Source organism: Rhinopithecus bieti, unplaced genomic scaffold (assembly GCF_001698545.2).
Source record: "Rhinopithecus bieti isolate Rb0 unplaced genomic scaffold, ASM169854v2 scaffold_9581, whole genome shotgun sequence".
NCBI classification, from domain to species: Eukaryota; Metazoa; Chordata; class Mammalia; order Primates; family Cercopithecidae; genus Rhinopithecus; species Rhinopithecus bieti.
In genome coordinates this window covers 635,397-658,509 of record NW_016806413.1, presented here as the reverse complement: position 1 = coordinate 658,509, position 23,113 = coordinate 635,397, and the positions used below count along the sequence as shown (strand labels likewise).

The window sequence follows — 23,113 nt, the reverse complement described above, 5'->3', positions numbered from 1 at the left end:
GGCAGCCCCGGCCTTGTCCCCAGCTGGGGCAGCCACCCCAAATCCAGCCAGGAGGGAGGAACACAGAATGAGGGTGCCGAGCACCTGCCATGGGGCTGCTGTGCTCCGGCAGGATGGCTGCCCTGACCTCCTCAGAAAAAGGTGGTCTTCTCTGCCACCCATGTGGCTCCTTCTGGAGTATTCACTTTCTTTTTTTCTTTTCTTTTCCTGGAGAGGAAAAGAGCTGCATTTTGTAAATAAGCACTGAGTGATTAGCCATAATGTTGAAAAGGGTAATTTGGCTGCTTTTAGTTGTGACAGTGACACGGGTTCCCACCCTGAGCCTCCGGCTCTGCTGCTCCCATTGTTCCGGTCTGGCTTGACAGCTGGAATTACTGTGTATCCGCTGCTGTGGGCTTAGGCTGCATCTCTGTTCTCCTTGTGTTTGAAACTTTGTCACATGAGCTGGGACTGAGGAAGCCCGTGAGCTTGCCAGGCCTCCCGGGCCGCTGGGCACCCTTTGGAAATTCCATAGAGGAGCTTTGCACCTACCGGCTTGCAGCAGATTGCAGTGACGTGTTTTCACATAACGTACCTCTGAACGACTCACAAATGCTGGGGGCATGGGGCAAGGCATGGTTCCTACACATTATTGAGAAATCGGCGACATGACTATTGTGAAAACTGTAAAGAAGATAGCAGAGGAAGCGGCAGGACTGTGTGAGAGGCAGGGGAGATGCCCCAGAGGGTGCAGGGTCTGTACGCTCAGCCCCCGCAGCCACTGTGGAGGAGCTGGCGGGGAACACACGGAATCACAGAGCAGCCACTGTCCGGGAGCCTTGACCCCAGAGGCTGGCTCACAATCTCACTGCTCCTCTATCAGTCAACTGAATTCAAATATCCATCCCCAGCCTGACGGCCCTGCTCATGGCCGCTGCTGAGCCCAGCAGGAACCTGCCTTCTCCTGGAAGCAGCTCCTGACTCCTCAGATCTTGCTCTGAGCCCCTATTGCTCCTAGAGTCTAACCCTTGAGTCTTCTCAGATGACTCCATGACTCTGAAGCTTGCCTCCACATCCAGTCATCATGTGACCCACAGGCCTGTGCTGAGGGCACCCCCTCTGGCTCAGTGCCTGCTCCCGAGGGGCTTGCACCTGTCAGAGGAGACACAGGAGCAGGCCTGGGCACATAGCACTGTGCCATCAGTGCATCTGCAGGAGTCCCTGGTACCAAGGGAGCCAGGGGAGGGACCCAGCCCAAGGAGAGTTGGGAGAGTCCAGGAGCTGGCCCAGAGCAGCAACACCCGAGCTGAGTTTTGAAAGTAGCATAGGATTTAATGTCAGGTCTGTTCCAGCTGGACCAGCCCACGTTCCCAAAGGCCCACGATGTACAGGCACTTGCTTATCCCTAGAGACATAAACAGGAGTGAAAGCCTGTTAGCAATATGTGTGGAGCAGAAGAGCACTTGGAGGAAAGGGAGTGAAGATTATCCCTGCTAAATGTCAAATTGTAGCACACACACATACATAGACTCACATGTGTACCCACCAGATAGGATTAGCTGTCTGTGGGAAGAGTCAAATTTTGTGTTCATGTAGGATTTAAGAGGTAGGGAGGACTTAGTGCCCCTAGTTTGCAGATCTCTCAGGGCCTGTGTGTGAAACAGGGTCAACGGAATCACAGTGTGGGAACAAGTTCTATGAAAAGAAGGAGCAGTCCACAGGAAGCGTGGGACAGAGAAGTCCCCACAGAGCCAAAAGCCATCCCGCTTGGGGAAGGGACAGTGACCTTTGAGTGTGACAGCCCCACTGCTAAGGGTGTCCAAGGAGTGAGGAGCAAGGATCCAGGGCCTGGAAGTCCTCCTGGATCCTCAGGCTCCATCTCAGTCTCTCGTCCCTGCTGCTTGTGGAGCCACCACACCATCCGCTCTCTTGTAGATGGACTTTCTTCATGCATGGGGACTGAGGCCACCCGCTGCCCTTCAGAGATCCCGACAGCTCCATAGAAGAAAGGAAAGGGATTCTCCCTTGGCCATAAGTATTTAGAAAGCAAGGCATGACTTCTGGTGATGGCCAAGTCGCTCCCATTGGAGCAGCCCTCCTGCAGGGATCAACTTTAAACTGTGGAAAATGTATCAAAAGACAACTACCCAGAGGCACTGGGAAGTGACCAGAGCAACAGAAATTGGAGGTCAGCTGACACCTGGAAGAAGGGAATGGCACTGGTGAATTTCTCATTCTATAGCCCCTTACCTGAAGGCAAACCTCAGTTAATGCTGTGGGGACAGAAACTCTGCTAGGAACATACAATCCTACTAGCTTGAAGAACTGGAGGACAGAGTTCTGGACAACCAGAGGATCTGGAAAGTGAAGGGAGAAATTCTAGAAAGAAGAGAGCCAGGAAATGAGGCCAAATTCCAGGTATGAACTCTACTGAGATCCTTGGCTGACTCCTAACTATGCATGAATGGGACAGACTTCAAACAATCCAGAAGCCAAGGCAAAAAGGACTGACCTGAGATTTCAGCGTTTTCCCACTGCAGGGAGACAGAGTTTGATTTTGGCCAAACTAAGTGCCCCTTTAAAAAAAATTAGTACTCCTGGCTGGGTGTGGTGGCTCAAGCCTGTAATCCCAGCACTTTGGGAGGCCGAGACGGGCAGATCACAAGGTCAGGAGATCGAGACCATCCTGGCTAACACGGTGAAACCCCGTCTCTACTAAAAAATACAAAAAAACTAGCCGGACGTGGTGGCGGGCGCCTGTAGTCCCAGCTACTCAGGAGGCGGAGGCAGGAGAATGGCCTAAACCCGGGAGGCGGAGCTTGCAGTGAGCTGAGATCCGGCCACTGCCCTCCAGCCTGGGCGACAGAACGAGACTCTGTCTCAAAAAAAAAAAAAAAAAAAAAAAATTAGTACTCCCGTATCTAAGCGGAGTGTTTTGGAAGGAGTTAAGGGGCTGTGGCAAACGCCCTCTCTGCCGTCATGGCCCGGCATCGGAATGTTCGAGGCTTTGACTACGATAAAGATTTTGAAGTTGATGATCTCTATGGCCAGTCTGTAGAGGATGATTATTGTATTTCACCATCAACAGCTGCTCAGTTTATTTATTCACGGGGTAACAAACCTTCCGTTGAGCCTGTAGAAGAGTATGATCATGAAGATCTGAAAGAATCTTCCAATTCTGTTTCGAACCATCAGCTCAGTGGATTTGATCAAGCTCATCTTTATTCATGCCTTGATCAAATGAGAGAAGGTACTTGGAGATGCTGTGCCAGATGAAATATTAATTGAAGCAGTTCTGAAGAACAAGTTTGATGTGCAGAAGCCTTTGTCAGGGGTTCTGGGTTAGCATGCAGAATTTGAAGGACGAGAATAAGGGAACAGTATCTACAGGAAAGACAAAAGGCATTACGAGTCTTCTTTTCTTCTTCTGAAGTTTCAGCTAATAATGTTCAAAGTTCTTCTCAGTCAGCAAATCATTTGGATGATAGTAGCAAACCCTTTAATTTTTCTATCTTAGTAGGAAAATACGGATTATCTCATAATTCTTCAGTTCCAAGTCACTGTTTACTCCATGGGAAAAATAAACTGGAATCATGTAAGTTAACAAAAGAACTTTCACTAGCTGACCTAATTCATGATGTCAAGAGATTCCTGGGACAGTCAGCCATCAGTCAGATTATCGTCTACAGACAGTCTGGAAAGTCTACTTTCAAAGAACCTAGATGCTGATCTGTTGAGACCTCATGCATCCGAATGTGTTTCCAAAGATGATTCTGCATTCAAAGAAATGCCAAATTTAAAGGCCATAATGATAAAGAGCACAACACCGAGTAATTATTTATATATTCAAAATAATTCACTATCTGATTTTCAAAACATTCCAGTACAAGGCAGTTTAGGAAGTTCAAATAATCCTTTGTGCTTAACTAGCTAGTAAAGAAACTGAAGTTGGAAGTGTTTCTTTAGTTGAACAAAGTGCCAAGAATTACATTTTTAAAAATGATAATTTGCAGTTTTCTCAGTGTGAAAGTCCATCCCTAACTGAACTGTTTCAGAAACACAAAGAAAACAATATAAGCCAGTGCTTTACTTTGTCTGACCTTTGTAACCAGTCATCTGCCAGTTTCACAGATCTAAGTTTGGGATCCTTTCCCCTGTCACAATTAGCAAATCACTGTCAGTCTTCACCCGGAATATCAGAATTAACAGGATCTCTGTTGTCACTGGCATTTCCTAAAGCTTCTCACAAGAGACCTTGAGAATTTGTCGCTTTCTCAATTGATTGCAGAAACGATTGATGTATACGACTCTCAGATTAAGAAAGAGTCCTTTGGCCGGGCGCAGTGGCTCAAGCCTGTAATCCCAGCACTTTGGGAGGCCGAGACGGGCGGATCACGAGGTCAGGAGATCGAGACCATCCTGGCTAACACGGTGAAACCCCGTCTCTACTAAAAAATACAAAAAACTAGCCGGGCGAGGTAGCGGGCGCCTGTAGTCCCAGCTACTCAGAGGCTGAGGCAGGAGAATGGCGTAAACCCGGGAGGCGGAGCTTGCAGTGAGCTGAGAACTAGCCACTGCACTCCAGCCCAGGTGACAGAGCGAGACTCCGTCTCAAAAAATAAAAAAAAAAAGAGTCCTTTGAGGTCAGTTTATCTGAAGAGAGGTCTCCTGGAATAGATTCAAATATTGATCTCAGTGTCCTTATAAAAAACCTAGATTTTGTTTCAAAGCCTATAGTAGACCAATCCATTGCTCCATCGTCACGAACTGAAGTTCTAAGTTCAAAGCTAGGGAAGAATTCCAATTTTGCTAAGGATAATAAGAAAAACAATAAAGGCTGTCTGACTAGGAAACCACCTTTGTCTCTGTCATTGGACCAAGACTCTTGCTGCTAGACCTTAGCTTTGGCCTCAACACTGTGTCTTTGTCCACCCACTTGAAAAGCTGCAGAGCCATGCACCCATGATGTTCTGTAATGACTTTTCTTTTTTTTTTTTTTTTGAGGCCGGCAGCTGTCGTGTCGCCCAGGCTGGAGTGCAGTGGCTGGATCTCAGCTCACGCAAGCTCGCCCTCCCGGTTTACGCACATTCTCCTGCCTCAGGCCTCCAAGCAGCTGGATACAAGCGGCCGCCGCACCCGGCTAATTTTTTTTGCATTTTACGTAGAGACGGGGGTTTCACCGGTGTTAGCCAGGATGGCCCGATCTCCTGACCTTGTGATCGCCCGCTCCGGACCTCCCAAAGTGCTGGTTACATGGCTGAGCCACCGCGGCCCGGCCTGTAAGACTTGTTCTTTATGTAGATAAGTTCAGATGTATAAGGACACAAAGAAATAAGTCCTGTATGCCGATAACACCAGTTTGACTTCCAAATCGAGCATCACCCTGATGACATTGTAAAGAGCAATCAAAAAAACGGCATTTACTCTAGAGAGATAGAACAAAAGGAAAACCTTGAATTGCTGTTGTAGAGCTTTTTATTTTTAATTAAAGTCTCAGAGAATCACTTTATATGATGGGATTCAAATTGTGGATTTTCACCAAGTTTTGTACGTCAGTATTAGTTGATAGGATTTTGCACTGAATTTTTTTAACTATGCTCTTTCGGTGAAACTGACTGTATTTAAGTTGGTAACTATACTGGTATATGTTTACAAAAAGTGATATGGAAAACTGATGTTGATGAAATCAGACCTCAGAGTATTTTTTGTTTGAAGCATTCCACTTTCTATGTTTTTTATGATGAAATTATTTTTTCTGTAAAAATTTTTGTGCTTTGTTCATCAATGAAAATGCAGGACTTGGAATTATAATCGTTTAATGTGAGGATTATTCTTATGTGGCCCACAGATAGTTGAGACATTATATTTTAAAAATATGGTATAATTCCAGTTCATTATTTTTTGTAGATAAATACAAAATTTTTTCTATTAGAAAATCTTAAAATTCCTGACTTTTGAGAGTACTGTGGAGATTGTTGAAATATATTTTTAATGATAATAAAATGAAAATCTTTTAAGGGACCATGTAAATATAGAAGTTGGATTTTTATGTGAATTATTTTATATATTTTTAAAAACCATTTATCCTAAATATACACTTTAAAATAAATATATAAAAAGTGTAAACAAAAAGTTGGTACTCCTTAACCAGACATGGTGGGCATACATCTGTAGTCCCAGCTACTCAGAAGGCTGAGGCAGGAGGATCGCTTGAGTCCAGGAATTGAAGGCTGCAGTGAGCTGTGATCATACCATTGCCCTCCAGCCTGGGTAACAGAGCAAGACACTGTCTCAAAAAAAAAGAAAAACAACAAAAAAAAATAGCACCCCTCAGAAGAACATAATAGGATCCAAAACTCTACATATATCATACATGATATCCAGCATACAACCCCAAATTCCTAAACAGGAAGAAACAGAATAGCTTAACCATACTTAAGAGAAAAGGCAATCATGGAAACAGATCCTAAGATGATCCAGATGTTGGAATTAACAGACGAGGATTTTAAAGTTGCTATTAATAACTAAGCTCAAGGAAGTAAAAGAAAATATGCTCATAATAAATGAAAAAAGAAAACCTCAAGAAATAAAATTCTAAAATGGAATTTCTAGAACTGCATATCTGAAATAAAAAATTCACCAGATGGGTTTAACAGCAGATTGGAGGTGAGAAAAGACTTGTCTAAGAAGATACTCAAAGAAAGTCTCATCTGGCCAACCTTGTGTATCTAGCCACCATGGGATTTCTTTCTGAGAGCCAAGGGAATTTTCCATTGCAGCACCATAGCTGAGGCACTAGGTGAGGGTGGTGGTTGGAATTTGACAGAAAGAAAGAGTCATAGATGAATTATTTCAGTAAAGTGTAGCAGAACACATAACTTATTTGTGAGGATATCACGATAATAGGTTTTAAGCCCTAAAAGAGATATTGGAGATTTTTCATTTCCAGCCAAATGGTGCCAATTCATCAGGCAGTCCTGGGCATAGAAGGACTATGACTTTATCCCTCTCTGCCAGGATAAACTTGGGGAGAACAGGGCACCCCAGACCTTCCCACTCTTGCTGGCAAAGCGGTGGAAGCAAACACCTGCCCCTTCACTCTCCTAAGACTTGAATATTCTCTCTGTCCAGAGCTGCTGCGCCATTAGCTGGCCAGGGCCAGGAGTGGCCTGGCTGAAAGAAGGGCTGAATCAGAGAGGCCACTCAGTCCCATTCCTCCAGAGGGTTCTTCTCTGGTCTTCACAGACCCCACACCTTCACCCCCTGGGCCATGTTTCTGCACTATCCTGTCCAAAGGTCCATGGAGCACCCTCTAGTACAACCCCAGAGTTTACCTATCACAGAGGACAGCCAAGACCACCGTTGGTCCCGGGCATGCTCCCCCAGGAAGGCAGGTCTTCAGGCTGCTTGTCTCTCTGGGGTTCCTTCCAAGGACACAGCACTCCCCAGGGCCAAGGCTCTCCCTAGGATCCCACTGTCAAGCAAGGGATGATGTCCTCATGGATTCCTCATTCTCTATTTACATTATTAGTCTCTTCTGGAGGAAAATGGGAGGGAAGGAGTGTATATTGAGTACCAAGTAGGAACCACGCACTGCTTAGAGCTTCCCATGCCTTAGCTCATGGGGCTCCCAGCTGGGGATAAGGGCTCTTGTTCCTAATATACAGTGCAGAAATGGGCTTTAATGTGGGTCAGGCAACATCCCCAGGGCCACACGGAGCCTCCTGGTGGGACTGGGCCCAGACCCAGGCTTCTGTGGTCGCTGAACCTGCTCACATGCTTGTGGAACTCAGCCACTGCCCAGCCAAAGTCCTTGTTTTATTTTCTTTTCTTGTTGATAAATAGAAACTAGGCCTCACTTTGTTGCCCAGGCTGATCTTGAACCCCTGGCCTAAGTGATCTGTCCGCCTCAACCTCCTAAAATGCTGGGACTATAGGCATGAGCCACCATGCCTGGCCCCAACCAGAGACATTTCTACCAGCAGTGTCACAAGAACACCTGCATCTTCTAGAACCGAATATTGAACTCCTGAGCACCATTTTCTCGTGCTTTGAGCATGGAACTTCCCCTTCCTCTTTTCCTCTGTGCCCCACTCTAACCTCCGCAGTTCTGGAATTGGGTCTCCCACTGGCCGCACTGGGAGGAGGGACCGTGTCTACTTCGTCACCACATTACCTGAAACACCTGGCAGGCGCTGAGTCAGTATCACTGAATAAATATATGTTTCACAGGCCCCAGTCCCGATTGATTGGCCCCTAGCACCCAGCTTGTAAAGCCAACACCAACTCATCCCAACCCATCAGAAAAGACCAGTGCTGTCAACTGGACCTGACTCACTGAACCCATGCACACGGTCACGGTTGGTGTGAGTGAGGCCTTGACATGCGTCTCTCTGACTGACAGGGAAGGAGAGGCTTGCTGCTTGCCTTGGAGTTCCTGTTCAGGAAGCTGCCCAGTTTTTGGAGAGTTTTTTGCAGAAGTACAAGAAAATCAAGGACTTTGCCCGAGCAGCTATTGCCCAGTGTCACCAGACAGGTGAGTTGGCCACAACCAGAGCTTCCTGCCCACCCTCTGTGGGAGGATGGGGGAACAGCTGGGTGGGTGGTGGGCGGGCGGGCCCTGGGTCCTGAGGTTGGTTTCGGGGCCTGGGTGAATCCTCAGCTCTTGTTGGACAAATAGGGCTGAAGCTTCCACACGAGAAGGGACAAGAGTCTGGGCGGCTTGAAGCAACACAGTGAACATACTTGAGTGACTAGATGGTGGATGGGCAGATAGGTAAAAACAGATACAAGCCTGCACCTAGAAAGGGAAAACATGGATTCTTGTGAAAAGCACTGGTATATTTACAAATATCACCACAATCAGGTCACAAAGGAAACCCAAATAAATTTCAAAGAATATCAAGTAGAACATATTCTGTGACCACAGCACAATGAAAAGGTGTTTTCATACATGTATGTCGGAGTTTGTGTAGCCATCCTTCCACCTACCTATTTGGAAATTGATTATACTCCTAATAATTTAGGATTAAAAAAAGAAATCCTAAGAAAATGACAAAAAAATGTGAGAAATAAATTACAGTAAAAGTATCTCATCAGAAACTGGGATGTGGCTAAGCTGACACCTCACTTAGAAGTAAAGGAATCTTTTTTTTATTTTTTTTTGAGATGGAGTCTTGCTCTGTCGCCCGGGCTGGAGTGCAGTGGCCGGATCTCGGCTCACTGCAAGCTCCGCCTCCCGGGTTTACGCCATTCTCCTGCCTCAGCCTCCCGAGTAGCTGGGACTACAGGCACCGCCACCTCGCCCGGCTAGTTTTTTGTATTTTTTAGTAGAGACGGGGTTTCACCGTGTTAGCCAGGATGGTCTCGATCTCCTGACCTCATGATCCGCCCGTCTCGGCCTCCCAAAGTGCTGGGATTACAGGCTTGAGCCACCTCACCCGGCCGTAAAGGAATCTTTTAAAGGAGTATTTTTTAAAGAAAGAGAAAGTTGTGGGCATAAATGAGTTGTGTTCTACACAAGAAATCTGGAAACAAGCAGCAGAGAAAAAAGGGAAGAAATCAGTGGGAGAGCAGAAATTAATGAAATAAACAGCAAAGAGGAGGATGAATGACAGACACAGGAGGAGCACTCACAGCACTCAGCACTCACTGGGAGCAAGGAAACCAGCCGGAGAGTTGGCCTCCGCAGGGCCGGCATCCTAGATGCTGTGACCTGTTGCCTCTGGGTGCTGGCAGTGTCTGTGTGCAGCCTCGTAGACCCTCTCGGTGAGCCTCTCCCAGTGATTCATTGATGACTTTTCACCCTGGGGCCCGTGCCCAAGCCCCATGAGCTCCGGCCAGCCCTGCTACAGGCTCCTCATTGGTCTGACAGCAGACGGGCAGGTGGGCACCATCTGTGCCACAGCCCATGCTAGCCTGGAAGGGGCGCCTCTCCGGCACCTGAGACACAAGCTGCTTCCTCCCATGGAGCTTATAGTCCTTGGGGGACACGGTAAACCCACAAGCATCCAGACGAGGACAGGAAGGTGGCATCCAGGTGTGAGAGGAACAGAGCAGTCGCAGAGGCCCCAAGGGAGCTGTGCCAGCCTCCATCCCATGGAACCGGCGACCCAGGTAGAGACAGGAAGGGCCAGGAGGAGTGCCAGCATGGACAGGTGGGCCAGAGAACAGGTAGGGCTGGGTAAACCCAGACCACGCATGACACTCCATGCAGAAAGAACCTGAGCTTTGTCCTTCAAAAATGATTCCAGTCACGATGTGGGAAAGAGATTTGAGGTGCAGTCAAAGCCACCCCTGAGAATAATCTAGAAGCATGCAGGCATTAACACAGTAACGGAGGAGGGGCGGAGGGAGAATGGCATGTAAGAGATGTCAAGGAGGCATCAAAAGCTAGGAGCCAGCTGGGATCTCAGATGCCTCTCTGGCCACCAGCCCTCAGGGGTCAGTGCTCCCCACAGGGCACTTGGCCGCCCCAGCTGGAGAAGACTTACTCTGATGCTGGCCGTCCCAAGGCCCTGGGAGAGGCCCTGCAATGTGCTCATGTCCTTCTACATTTTGTAAACATGTCAAAAGAAAGTGTTTCAGCTACATTCGGCTAGGACTGCTGCCTCCACTGCTCTGGCTTTCTCCACCACACACCTTTCTATGCCGGGTGGCATCAGTGGGGCCACAGCCAGTTGAGCTGGCAACTCATTTAATGTGGATTTTCCTGCTGGTGCTCCTGTGGTCCCCTGCTTTCTCTGTGTGGTGTGGTGCTAGCCATCCTGGCACAAGAGTGGCTTCCAGGAGCACTGGTGCCATGCGAGCATCACCACAGAAGGCCAGGGCCAGAGGGCATCTCAAGTATGAACAGGAGCTACAGGTACTGGCACTGGTAGCACTGGGTGGAGGAGAAATGAGGTTTGAAATGTATGGAGTCAGGAGACTTCTGCCTTAGGCCACAAGGAAGTCACTGGCTTCAGACTTTGCACCCACCCTGAAGAACCAGAAAACCAGGCAAAATACCTGGAGCAGCCGTTCTCAACACTAGCTAGTGGGTAGCGTATTGCTCTTGTATCTGAGAGAAAAGACGCCAATGGCTGAGTCCTATGAACGCTCTGTGTCCAGAGGCACAGCCCATGTGTGGAGGGGGAGCCACGCAGACTGCAGAGTGGTCTTGATGAGTGGAGGAGACATGGATCCAGACTGGGGAAGCAGACGCAGCTGGATTTTGCAAGTCAGAGTGTCAGAGAGGAGGGAGCTAGAGAGAGAGCTTTGTAAATCTTCAAGGAGTCCCCCTTTGTCTGTTTTTGAACACTAAGATACACATACATTGAGTGAAACGCTACGGGACTAAGCACAAAAACTGCTAGGAGCAGTAAGCTGGGTGATTCCAGAGTTCACATGGAACTGGGAGATGTTTGAGTTCTGACCATCCAGAGCGGAGAGTCTTTGTTAGACACCTGGGACATTCAGCAGAGGCCTCAGAAGGGTCACACTTTAGAGACAGGTCTAGACTAGCCCTAGATTACAACTATTCCAAATCCACTCTAACAAAGCTTAGAAGCAACCCTCAAAAGAATCAGGATGATTGGCAAGTAACCTAAGCCTGCCAAAACACCCTCAAAAGGAAGACAGCATACCCCAGCATTCAACAACATAAAATTCACACTGCCCAGTGTCCGATCAAAACTCACTAGACCGACAAAACAGCAGGAGCGGAAAGGGACCAGGTCAGAGCAGGAGCTGTCTAGGGTCCTCATGCCAGTCCCTCTCAGGAATCCTCCGTATTGCCCTGCATGTAGTAGGTACTCAATCCCTTGTCGCTTTCATGATTATTACAGATGTGGGAAATTCTTCTCATCCTCAGTCACAGGTGGAGGATTTATTTCCCACCCACACCTAGTTAAAGCAGAAGTCCTCATTGGTCAGGAATATAGTCATTTTCTTAAAAAGAGCCCCCAAATTGCATACACTTCAGGCCACACAAGATTGGATCTTCCCAGTGCAGGGTGTGGACTTGACTCAGACATGCCCCTCCTTGAGGATGTGGGCTGACCCCTTTCTCCTCCATTCCACACAGTTCAGAGTTACTCCTGGGCCCAAGGCCTCCACATGACTTTGCAAAAGCTGCCCTCCCTCGTCCTATGTGAGGTCCAGGTGCAGCTAGAAGTCGGGAGAGTGCAGAGCTGAGAGTGCAGAGTGTGGCCGGGGCAGTGGCTCCCCACTGTAATCCCAGTGCTTTGGAGGCCAAGGTGGGTGGATCACCTGAAGTCAGGAGTTCAAGACCAGCCCGGTCAACATGGTGAAACCCCATCTCTACTAAAAATATAGAAAATTAGCTGGGCATGGTGGCAGGTGCCTGTAATCCCAGCTATTCAGGAGGCTGAGGCAGAAGAATTGCTTGAACCCAGAAGGAGGAGGCTGCAATGAGCCAAGATTGTACCACTACACTCCAGCCTGGGTGACAGAGACTCACTCTGTCTCAAAAAAAAAAAAAAAAAAAAAATTGTGCAGAGTGCCCAGCAGCAGACCCTTGCTTTCCCACTGGAGAGCTCACTTGCCCCTGCAATAGACTCAAAGGGCCCAGGGGAGGCTCGGAGTCTGCACTGCAGTGTGGCTGTCTCTCTGGGGCCTCTGGACCTGGCCCAAGGGAGCTGCACCTGCTGCAGTGCCTGTTTCTGTCCCTCATCTGCTTTTGCTCTGTGTGACTCAGGCTATGTGGTGTCCATCATGGGCAGAAGGAGACCACTGCCAAGGATTCACGCTCATGACCAGCAACTCCGGGCACAAGCAGAGCGACAGGCAGTGAACTTTGTGGTGCAAGGTACGGAAGCCTCTTACCCTGTAGTTCTGTGTCCATTTGCTTCTTGGGTTTTAGCAGCCATAGGGCTGGTGGCACCCACTGATCACTGATGTGGGGTTTCCTGCTCATCACAAACCTCCTTGCAGGAGCTTACACTACCCATGTCCTGCCTGGCAGTTACTGTCAGGGGGCGTGAGGGGACACGGTCATCTTTGTAGCTAGGATGATTCCCCCAAGAGCTGGGCCTAGGCAATACTGTTTCCCATATCTCTGCAGTGGGAAACTGAGGCTTCAAGGGTTTAGCAGACCTGGAGCTCAGTCCCTTGGTGCTTGGCCTAGGCCCTTCCATCCTCTCCATGCATGCCTGGCAGGGGTGAGGCCTCCGGGAATAAGGCACCCAAAACCCAGGTGCCCTGCAGGAGCAAGAGGGCGGGAGGAGCAAGGATGAAGTGTCTGCCTGCAGTCGTCTGTGGCCTTGGCACTCAGACAGCTCAGAGCCAGCACCTCTGTGTGGAGGTGCCGTGAGAGCTGTGGCGACAGTGCCAAATGCTGAGTGCACCACGAACCGTGTGCCTTGGGACCTCAAGACAGCACCACGTGCCCCACAGGCTCCGCTGCTGACCTCTGCAAGCTGGCCATGATCCGTGTCTTCACTGCAGTGGCCACTTCCCGCACCTTGACGGCCAGGTCAGTGGGTGGCAGCCAGCCTGCCTGGGCCCCAGCCCTTCCCAGGGCTTGGATGGGAGGGTTAGTGTTCTGCGGGAAGGCCCTCTGGGGGCTTGCGATTCTGACTGCTCACCATCTCTGCTCATCGGGCCCCCAACCCCTCCCGAGGCTCTCAGACTGTGGAAGGCCCTGGGGGCTACTCCCAGCAGGCATGCAGACAACAACCAGCCATCTACCAGCATGGGGCGCAGATGAGGCCTTTCCAGACAGAAATGCTGTCTCCCCCAAACCCCTCCTCCTCAGGGTGTCTGCACAGCATAGGGGCACCCCTTGGGGCTGCCCACCCCAGAGGCAGGTGAACCCCTCAGCCCCTTGAGCAGGACCCTGGGAACTCCAAAGTGTCCCTACTCCTACCTGTTGCTGCCACCAATGCCAGGCAATGTGCCCCATGTCCAGCTCTGGCTGCAGCCCCGAGCCCAGAGCCAACATTCAGATGTGCCTTAGTGGTGGAGGCTCTGCTGTGGCTGCCCCCTAGGCCACAGCTCTCTCAGGCCTCTGTCCCTGCCTTAGTTATTCCCCCAAGGCACATACCTCAAGAGTTTGGGCAGCCAGGGGACAAGCAGCCCTCACCCAACCACCTCCTCCTTGCCAACCAAGGCCCTGGGATTGCTGGAAATGGCCACCCAGACACCTCCTCTCCTCATTCTCCTTGTGGGGGATCCCCTCAGGAATCCCGGAGCCCCTTCTGGGAGCTGACCTGCCTTAGCCCCCCATGATGTCAGCCCCCAGAAGGGCCTCTCGCGCTCTGACCCACCATGAACGTTTTCCTACCCGCACCCTAAGGGCCCTCAAGCTCTTGGCGCCAGTCCCATGGGGGCAGCCTCTGCAGACCCGGGTGCACCTGCCACTGCAGATGCATCCAGGAGGGGAGCCCAGGGTGGGCTGAGGCAGAGGCCTCTAGAGTATAAGATGTGGCTCAGGCCTCCCCAGTGTGCACACCCCTGACTTTGGGTTGTGGGTCCTGCCTACCCGTGGCCGCTCTTTTCCATCTCATCACAAACCTCCTTGCAGGAGCTTACACAAACCCATGTCCTGCCTACAACTTTACAACATCTGAGCTCACAACTTTCTCTTGGCTTTTGATGTTATTTTACATTCTCAAGGCATGATTTTTTGCCTTATTAGAGATCCCTCATCTCTCTTTAAAAGTGGCCTCCTTATGTCTTCACGAACTCCCTCCTATCACTGTGGCTTTCAAAACTGTGCTGTTCCAGTGATTTCAGCGACTTTGTGCAGAACTGTGTCCCCAGCAATGGCCCTGCCCAGGCCAAGGTGTGACACCCAGCAATGGAGAGGAGGGGGTGGTCTCTAAGTCCACCGAACCCCAGCTGGCTCCTCCCCTTGCAGCCCCTCTAGGTACTTCCTCTGGTCCACAATCACCCAAAACCTCAGGGAAACGAAGCCCAGAAGGAGGCCGAAGCCCAGGCTGTCATCCCAGGGAGGGAGGATACCTGAGACCCCACAGGGCCTAAGCACTGCCCCAGAGGCTCTGCTTGCAGCTTCACTGGGCTGTGGGCTATCAGTGCTGCTTTCTGCAGTGACTGAAGTGATCAGGAGGCAGGAGTAGGGCATTAGAAGATTTACTCTCAGCTGGGCGTGGTGGCTCACACCTGTAATCCCAGCACTTTGGGAGGCTGAAGCGGATGCATCACCTGAGGTCAGGAGTTTGAGAACAACTTGGCCAACATGGCAAAACGTCATCTCTGCTAAAAATACAAAAATTAGCCAGGTGTGGTGGCACACACCTGTAATCCCAGCTACTCAGGAGGTTGAGGCAGGAGGATCGCTTGAACCCGGGAGGTGGAGGTTGCAGTGAGCCGAGATCACACCACTGCACTCCAGCCTGGATGAGAGCAAAACTCTTAACAACAACAAAAAAAAGATTCACTCTCAGTCCTCTCCTGCCCCATCTCGCTGCCATCTGCATTCCTTCCCAACACACACGTGTGCATGCACACGCACACATACATGCACACACATGCACACATAAGCACATGCACCCATACACATGCACACACACGGATACACACGTGTATTCACACACCCATGCACACACATCCATACACACTGATGCCAGCAGCCTCTAGTGCCGCACAGTGTTCTCATGGTGTCCTGAAATCCAGGCATCCTGCTCACTTCCACAGTTTCTGCAGGTAAATTATAGCTTCTCCCAGGATATGAGCAGCTTGTGCTAGTTTTGGCAGGAACTGAAAGCCAAATGGTGCTCCTGCCTCTAAGATACTGCAAGTCTAGAAAAGTTGATTCAAGGCTGGGTGCAGTGGCTCACACCTGTAATCCCAGCACTGGGGAGGCCGAGTCGGGTGGATCACTTGAGCTCAGAAGTTTGTGACCAACATATGTGTTGCCTGGGCAACATAGTGAAACCTGTCTCTACAAAAAAAAAAAAAAAAGCAAGTCATGGTGGTGCACACCTGTAGTCCCAGCTAATCAGGAGGCTGAAGTGGGAGGATCACCTGAGCCTGGGAGGTCAGGGCTGCAGTGAGCCATGATCACATCACTGCACTCCAGCCTGGACGACAGGGTAAGACCTTGCCTCAAAAAAAGAAAAAGTCGATTCACTTTCAACCCTTGTGGAATTGATAAAGGAAGTTGGCATGTGAGGAGCAGAGGTCTTTCTCTGTTGCTGACTGAGTCCTTCCGAAAGCTGGACACAGACACTTTTACTGAGGAAAACAGTTACCCGCTAGTCGTCTCTCTATTATCAGCCATTGGCTGTCACGAGGAAATGCTCTCACAGCAAAATGCAAAGCAACTCATGTGGAATATTGGGCACTCCATGGTCTGTGTTTTGTGAACGTAATTTGTTCTTCCAGGAGTAACGTGAAAGGCTGTGGATGGCGTCTGGAAGGGACGGGTGCAGACTCAGTGTGGCCGGGCATCTCTGCCTGAAGCAGCAGGCATGAAACTCGATCACTGGGAGGCACACGGTGCCCCTAGAGTGAGCCGAGATCGCACCACTGCACTCCAGCCTGGGCGAGAGCGAGATTCTGTCTAACAACAACCACAAAGATTCATCTGGCCACCCCAGGGGTCTGCCCAGGTGGGCTGGGCCCCAGGACAGTCCCCATTCACCACCTGCAGTCCCTGTGATAGAGAAATGGCATTTGTTCGTGCCTCTCGGTCCAGACCCGAAAAAGACCAGAGAGGTCGGGCTCAGAGCAGGAGGCCAGTAGCCAGTGTTCACAGGCCTTTGTGCCATGGCTCAGCTGTCCTGTCTGTCTCTTCTGATGCAGGCCTTTTATGAAAAGGCCTTCCTGGGTTTCAGAACGTGTCAGTGCTGTGACGGTCCCTCCCCTGGGCCTTCTCAAGGCGGGTCTGCATGAGGCCACCATGCGCCCACACTCTTAGGATGAGTCCACAAAGCAGTTCAGCAGGGCTGGGGGCATCCGTTGCAAGGAAGCTGCTCCTGCAGACCCCAGACAGGGCAACACAGTGAGGCTCTTCTGGAACATTCTCCTACTGGTGCAGTGATCTCAGTGAGGCCATCCAGATGCAGAACACAGCAGCGCTGTGGCCGTCCCCTCTCAGGAACAGGGATATGCGTTGCACCAGAGGTCCACTCCCTTCCGGAACACAACAGGATCCAAGGTCCTGCATGCCTCCACCCCACACGGAAACGACAGACGTCCTTCTTCTTTCACCCGTGCCCCATTTCCCAAGTAGAAGCGCGGTCATGTCTCCGTGGCTGCGAGAATGATGTGTCAGTGACTGACAACTACACCTATTCTTAGGTTCCTGCCACACCAGCAGCTCAGAATTTCACAATGTAATTTCAAGAAGTGTGAAAACTGCTTCTGCTAAATCTGGAAAAAGTTACAAGTGCCTTTTCTGAGGTTTCTGCCCATTTGAAAAGTAAGTTCTCTTGGGAGACAAAGACTTCTGCCCCAGGCCTTGAAGTTAGTTTAAGACAAGCTTGCTGGTGCTGACCGCCTGGGGCTCTCTCACCCCTCTGACTTCTGGAAGGGCAGTGTCCACGGCCCCTGGCCAGAGGTTGCACATAAAGCACAGGCCCACCTCCCGCTCCCTGGGGGCAGCCTGCTGGAGGATGTGAGCACCACTGTACCGCTGTCTGGGCCCACGTAGTGTCCTGTGGATGTACACCCAGGAGGATGTACACTTGGCTGTCAGGGACACAGGCCCAAGCTACAATAGCTCAGACTCCAGAAGGCAGATTTTTCTCCCATCATGAGAAGTCCAGAGAACAGTGGTTGCTTTGTTTCAGAGGCTCAGAGCAGCAGTACCGAAGTCCCTCTGGCTCCCTGGCCATTCCCTCCTGGTGCTATGATGGAGGTTGCTGCTCCAGCCATCACACCTTCCAGGCAAAAGGAGAAAGTAGTAGTGGTCAGAAGAGCATCTGCCCCTGGCAGCCCTTTACAGTCAGCCCTTTAAAGAGCCTTCCCTTTGAGGAGCTTTCCTGGAGTCTTTTTCCATCCCACTCCTCACCTCCCTCCCTGCTAAGGGGGAAAAAAAAAAGCCGCCTTGGAAGCTGGAGGGAATGCAGTCCTGGGCCACCCTGCCTGAGAGAGAGCCTGGGAAATGTCCTTTGTAGCTGAGGACACAGCCCCACCTCCACCCCAACCAGCAACAAAGGGACCAACGTGAAGAAAGAGAGGAAGGGCGGATTGGGGCACGTTACCGGAAATCTCTGTTGCAAAGTCCACATCCCCTGCGGAAAGTGCCAGCATGGCCCACCTGTACTCTGGGGCTTGAAGGCTGCCCCTCATCCCAGTTGGGGCTCTCCATCATATGCCCGTGACTACTGCCTGGCGAGGGCTCCCTTGTGGCCCAGCTCCCTAGGGCCCTGGGCCCGCTGTGCCCCTGTCTGTGCCGGCCAAGGACGGGCAGCAGGGTCGAAGATAGGACGTGACTGCTGCCCATGAAGGCTCGACCCAGAAGACAGAGCCAAGGTCACACAGAGGACAGAGCGTGTGGGACCCCTTGGCACCCCATCCTTCCCAGCAGCTCATCCTGTCAGTCTCCCACACCGCACATCCCCTCCCGAGGGCACAGGGTGAGCTGCCCGTGTCCACCCCACATGAGAGGCTGGCAGTGGGTCTGGGGGCAGCAGGCCTCAGCAGAGATCTCACATCACCAAGATTTGAGGCATCATCTGCCCAAGGTGTGTATCACCCATTTCCAAGGAGCATGTGGAGCCGCAGCGCCCTGGCTGAATCCAGCCCTGGCCGGGTCTGTGCCCCGCGTGGTGCGGGCCCTTAAGAGCTGATCGCCCAGAGCCATGATCTGTCCACCTTGTGCACGCTTGAACTTGCACTTCAATCTGTAAGCCCTGCCCCAGGGACCTGCCCCCGGCAGTGCATTTCACCGGAATCTCCTCTCACTCAGGTCCCACCTGCTCTCCCTGCTGACGCCCTGGGAGCGGCACTGAGGGGCTCCATGAAGGAGGCTGGGGAAGGGTGGGGCTTGGCTGGGGCCTGGCTGGGGCTGGCTGGACGCTCACCAGAGTGAGGCAGGAGCCAGGAATGAGCACCCCGCCTCTCCAAGAAGCTTTGAGGGCACAGGAACCCATGATGTTCATGAGACTCAGCCCGTGTCAGGCCCCACAACAGTTCGCGAAGGGCTGTTTTCCATCCCTGCCCAGACTTCAGAACGCGAACTGCTCAGCCCCACGGGACCAACCTGGGTGGGCCGACACGGGGCACCCAGCCCCTCCTGCTGGGTGTGCCACCTGCTTCCTTGCAGCTGACCAGAGTCACTTCCTTCCAGCCTGTCTCCCTATCACCCCTTCTCCCAGCTCCCCAGCGCTGTCCTGGTGACAGGGGTGACCTCAGGCAGTGGTGCCCATGGGCTGGGTCCTCCCCATGCCTCACGGAGCCACATCCTCTTGGGCCCCAGTGCCAGAACCACCTTTCAGAAACCTTGGGGATGGGCCCCCGCCTCTGCATGCACCCCTGAGCCCCCACCCCACAGTCCTGGCCTCCCAAGGTGACCCCCTCCCTCCCTGCCAGGCTGGTGGCCCAGATCCATGATGAGCTGCTGTTTGAAGTGGAAGATCCGCAGATCCCGGAGTGTGCAGGTAGCCCTGGGGCATCCCGGAGTGTGCAGGTAGCCCTGGGGCATCCCAGAGTGTGCAGGTAGCCCTGGGGCATCCCGGAGCGTGCAGGTAGCCCTGGGGCATCCCGGAGTGTGCAGGTAGTCCTGGGGCAACACAGCGTTGCTTGGTCTTCATGAACAGCTAAGAGGAGGCTCCATGCTCCATGGGCACAGCCCAGGAAAGCCCCCCGGCTGCTGCCCCACCTCATGTTGCTGTGTCACCTGGGTCCTGGCAGGCAGAGGGGCCAGCCTGGGTTTGGGGGCCCTTGAAAGGCCCAAGTGGGCTCCGCCCCTGAGAGCGCCAGGTGTTCCAGCTGACGGGAGCTCCGGAGAGCAGCTGCATACACCCAAGGCTGCTTTGTCTGAGGCCCGAGGCCTCTATATGTCTTGGGGATCTAGAAAGATGGGGAGTGGGCACTGGGGCCAGGCTACGGAGCGGGCAGCAGGTGTTCTTGTTGGGGTGTTGGAGTCACTGAGGCCCCGCAGGCTCAGCACAGACTTCAGGCCTGGGTCCCATCCTGTCCCACAGGCCACCCCTCTCTGCTGAGCCCATAGATGAGTGAGCTCAGGCAGAGTCACCCCCAGTAGTCAGGCCAAGGGGTTCTTTCTGTCTCCCTTGGGAGGGCCAGGACCTCCCCACAACACCCAGCCACTGGTCCAATGGAGGCTCCCATTCTGGCCTGACAGGGGAGAGGTGAGGGCAGGTGCCCACGGGGACCTGTGCCCCCAGTTCTCCAGGCCAGGTCTGTAAATGGCCAGGACATCTTCACGCGTTGGGAGAAGAGGCACAGGAGCATCAGGGCTGGAAGCTTCGGGCACCAACTCTCGAGTGGTGGTCACCATGCCCTCCTAGCCCCACCCTCTCCAGGTCTTACCCTTAGGGATATGAGGCTCCCATCCCTGGTGCCCACCCAGCCCACTCCAGCCTAAAGCAGGGCTCTGCCACTTGAAAACTATGTCCAGCCACTCATTTGAAAACACACCCATGTTACGTGACCATTTAACAAGTATAACGTGTGCTCAGCTGTAGGTTAAAAAAGGAAAGAAAACATTCCCAAACGGCCTTGTTCCCGGGAGCAGCTTCCTCCAGCTGGCCTGGCAGCTCCTGAGGCAGGCTGCAGCCTGTGCACTGCTCTCTCAAGAGCACTCAGGGCCAGGGACTGCAGGGCCTGGGGAACCGGGGGTTGGGCAGGGCCTGCACCATCCCTGAAGGGCTGGGGGTCAGGTCATGTCTCCCAGGCGGCGTGTAGCGCCCAGCATCTCTGCCCTGCCTGCCCTCCCGAGGCCCCACAGGGAGCACTCCAACTGAGTGCCAGCTCAGCCCCACACTTGCTGCCCCTCTCTGAGCAGCAGTTGCTTGGGATCACGCACTCAGTCAGCAGCACCACCCCACCAGGCACAGAGGAGGGGCCAGTTCTCTGCACACTCGGGGTAGCCCCAGCCAGCATGAGGAGCAATGGTCCAGCTTGGACTGCATCGGCTCTCCAGCCTTGTCCCCATAAGAAGGTCCCCAGGGCGGCCCAGGTCCTTCTGCAGGGCTCCCCACCGTGCACATGGGCCATATGCCCACCTGCTGGCTGACAGCTCCCTGCAGACAGTGACCGGCTCCTGCACAGAAGACACTGAGGGCCACAGAGCTCAGGTGGCCACTGGCCTTGGCTCAGGACACACCAGGGAGGCCCTGGCTCTGCTGGGGCCAGCAGGGCTGGAAATTGAGGTGGTGCCCACCACAACTTAGGGCTCCTGCCACCATCTTTGCATTGCGGTGTCACACAGCACAAAAGGACTGAACGAATGTTTATCCAGGGGCTCAAGGATTCAGAGCGAGCCCTCAGAAAGCCTGAGCTTGCGGGTCCTGCCCCTGCCCCCACCCCCTGCCCAGGCCTTCCTTTTCTCAAGGCTCTGAGCCCCACTGCTGCATGGTGATCCAGGCCTCCACAACGGGGCCCGTCTGCCCGTGGTACAAAGCCACTGTTTCCTCAAACTTCACCCGGCAGTAGTGGGGATTGGGGGTTCTTGTGTGCCTGGTGGCTCTGGCTGGTGGGGCTCCCTGTGCCTCCCCCCTCCTCCCAGCCCCAGAGGCTCTGGAACAGAGCTGGCATGACGCCTGCCGCACCCCACGGCCCCCAGCTGGGGTGAGCTGAGCCGGAGGGGTAGGGGTGAGGGCCAGTGCAGCATGGCGGGCCAGGCCAGGAGGAGGGGCTGCAGCGAGGGCCAAGGGGCCTGCGAGAGGCATCCTGGACTGTAGACGGGGTCGGGGGAGCTGGACCCAGCCTTAGGGGCCGGGCACTCAGGGGCTGCTTGTGGGCATTAAGGTCCCACAGCTGGTTTGGGTGACCGAGTGGATACAGGAAAAACAAGGGTGCTCGGGGGTCAGGGCAGAACTTGGGCCTGGAAGTTCTCTTGTCTTCGGCTCCCAGGCCCCAAGGCCAAGGGACCAGCAGGGCCTCCTCTCTCTCCCGCACTCCAGCTGTCGTCAGGAGGACCATGGAGTCCTTGGAACAGGTGCAGGCGTTGGAGCTGCAGCTTCAGGTGAGGGGACACCCAACCCTGCCCAGTCTCACGGAGCCCAGGGTGAGGGGAGGCCAGCACCCCCAGGGCAGAAGAGCCAGGCCAAAGGGTGCAGCCCCAGCCCGGAGATGGCCCTGGCCCGGAGATGGCCACTCCACAGCAGGCACAGAAGTGGAGGCTGGACGGTCCCTGAAGCTGGGAAGCCCCACCCGACTCTGCTCACTTCAGTGAACAGGGGCAGCAGCCGGGGCTGGACCCCTCCTTTCCTGTCAAGAGCTGTGGAGGCTTGGTCCACTCAGGGTCAGGGACCCCGGGGAGGGCTCTCCTGGCCTCTAGGAACCACCGATCCTCTCGGGGGCAGGACCCTGAGGGGCAAGCACACCCAGGACACACCCACCCATCCAAGGGCACCTTGTCTGCCGGCCGCAGCCTACCCACTGGCACAGAGGCCCTGGCAGGTGGGGGAACCTCCACCAAGATTGAGGTGTCGTGACTGGGAGGTGGATGTGGCAAACGCCTGTTACTGGGCAAGTGTGGTGAGTGTGCATCTGTATGCACACGTGTGCGTGTGGCTGTCTGATCACGTGTCTGGATGTGTGCACCTGTGTGCTGTAGGCCCTGTCCCCCTGCGTGGGGTCTGGGAGGTGGCTGGGGATGGCTGGCCCAGGCCTCGGGCTCACCTCTGGCTGCCATCTGCAGGTACCCCTCAAGGTGAGCCTGAGTGCCGGCCGCTCATGGGGACACCTGCTGCCACTGCAGGAGGCCTGGGGCCCTCCACTAGGCCCATGTCGCACTGAGTCTCCCAGCAACAGCCTGGCTACCCCCGGGTCCCGTGTCAGCAGCCACCCCCCGCCCCCACATTTTTCGCCTTCATTTTGTCTATAGCCCCAGGCAACAGTGGGAGGAGAGAACTGGTTTCCAACAGTCCATGTGTGGCCTTCCCCAAGGTCACCAGCTCTGTATGCCCCAGGACGCATTAACCCTTTGGGGCTGGGGTGGCCTGTCATCCCCTGGAGTAAATGCCTGTGCAAAGCCCTC

The 23,113-nt window shown here is 53.1% G+C and overlaps 1 protein-coding gene and 1 pseudogene across 1 annotated transcript in view; both read left to right on the top strand.

Annotated features, from left to right (window-relative positions):
• Positions 1-23,113, top strand: part of POLN (DNA polymerase nu) — a 171,494-nt gene extending 148,381 nt beyond the window's left edge. The window contains 6 exon segments of the mRNA XM_017876239.1: positions 8,384-8,515; positions 12,677-12,787; positions 13,375-13,453; positions 19,480-19,547; positions 22,035-22,096; positions 22,775-23,113. Coding sequence (XP_017731728.1) covers positions 8,384-8,515; positions 12,677-12,787; positions 13,375-13,453; positions 19,480-19,547; positions 22,035-22,096; positions 22,775-22,960 — 638 coding nt within the window. The 3' untranslated portion in view covers positions 22,961-23,113.
• LOC108532353 (uncharacterized) lies at positions 2,959-4,874 on the top strand (annotated as a pseudogene).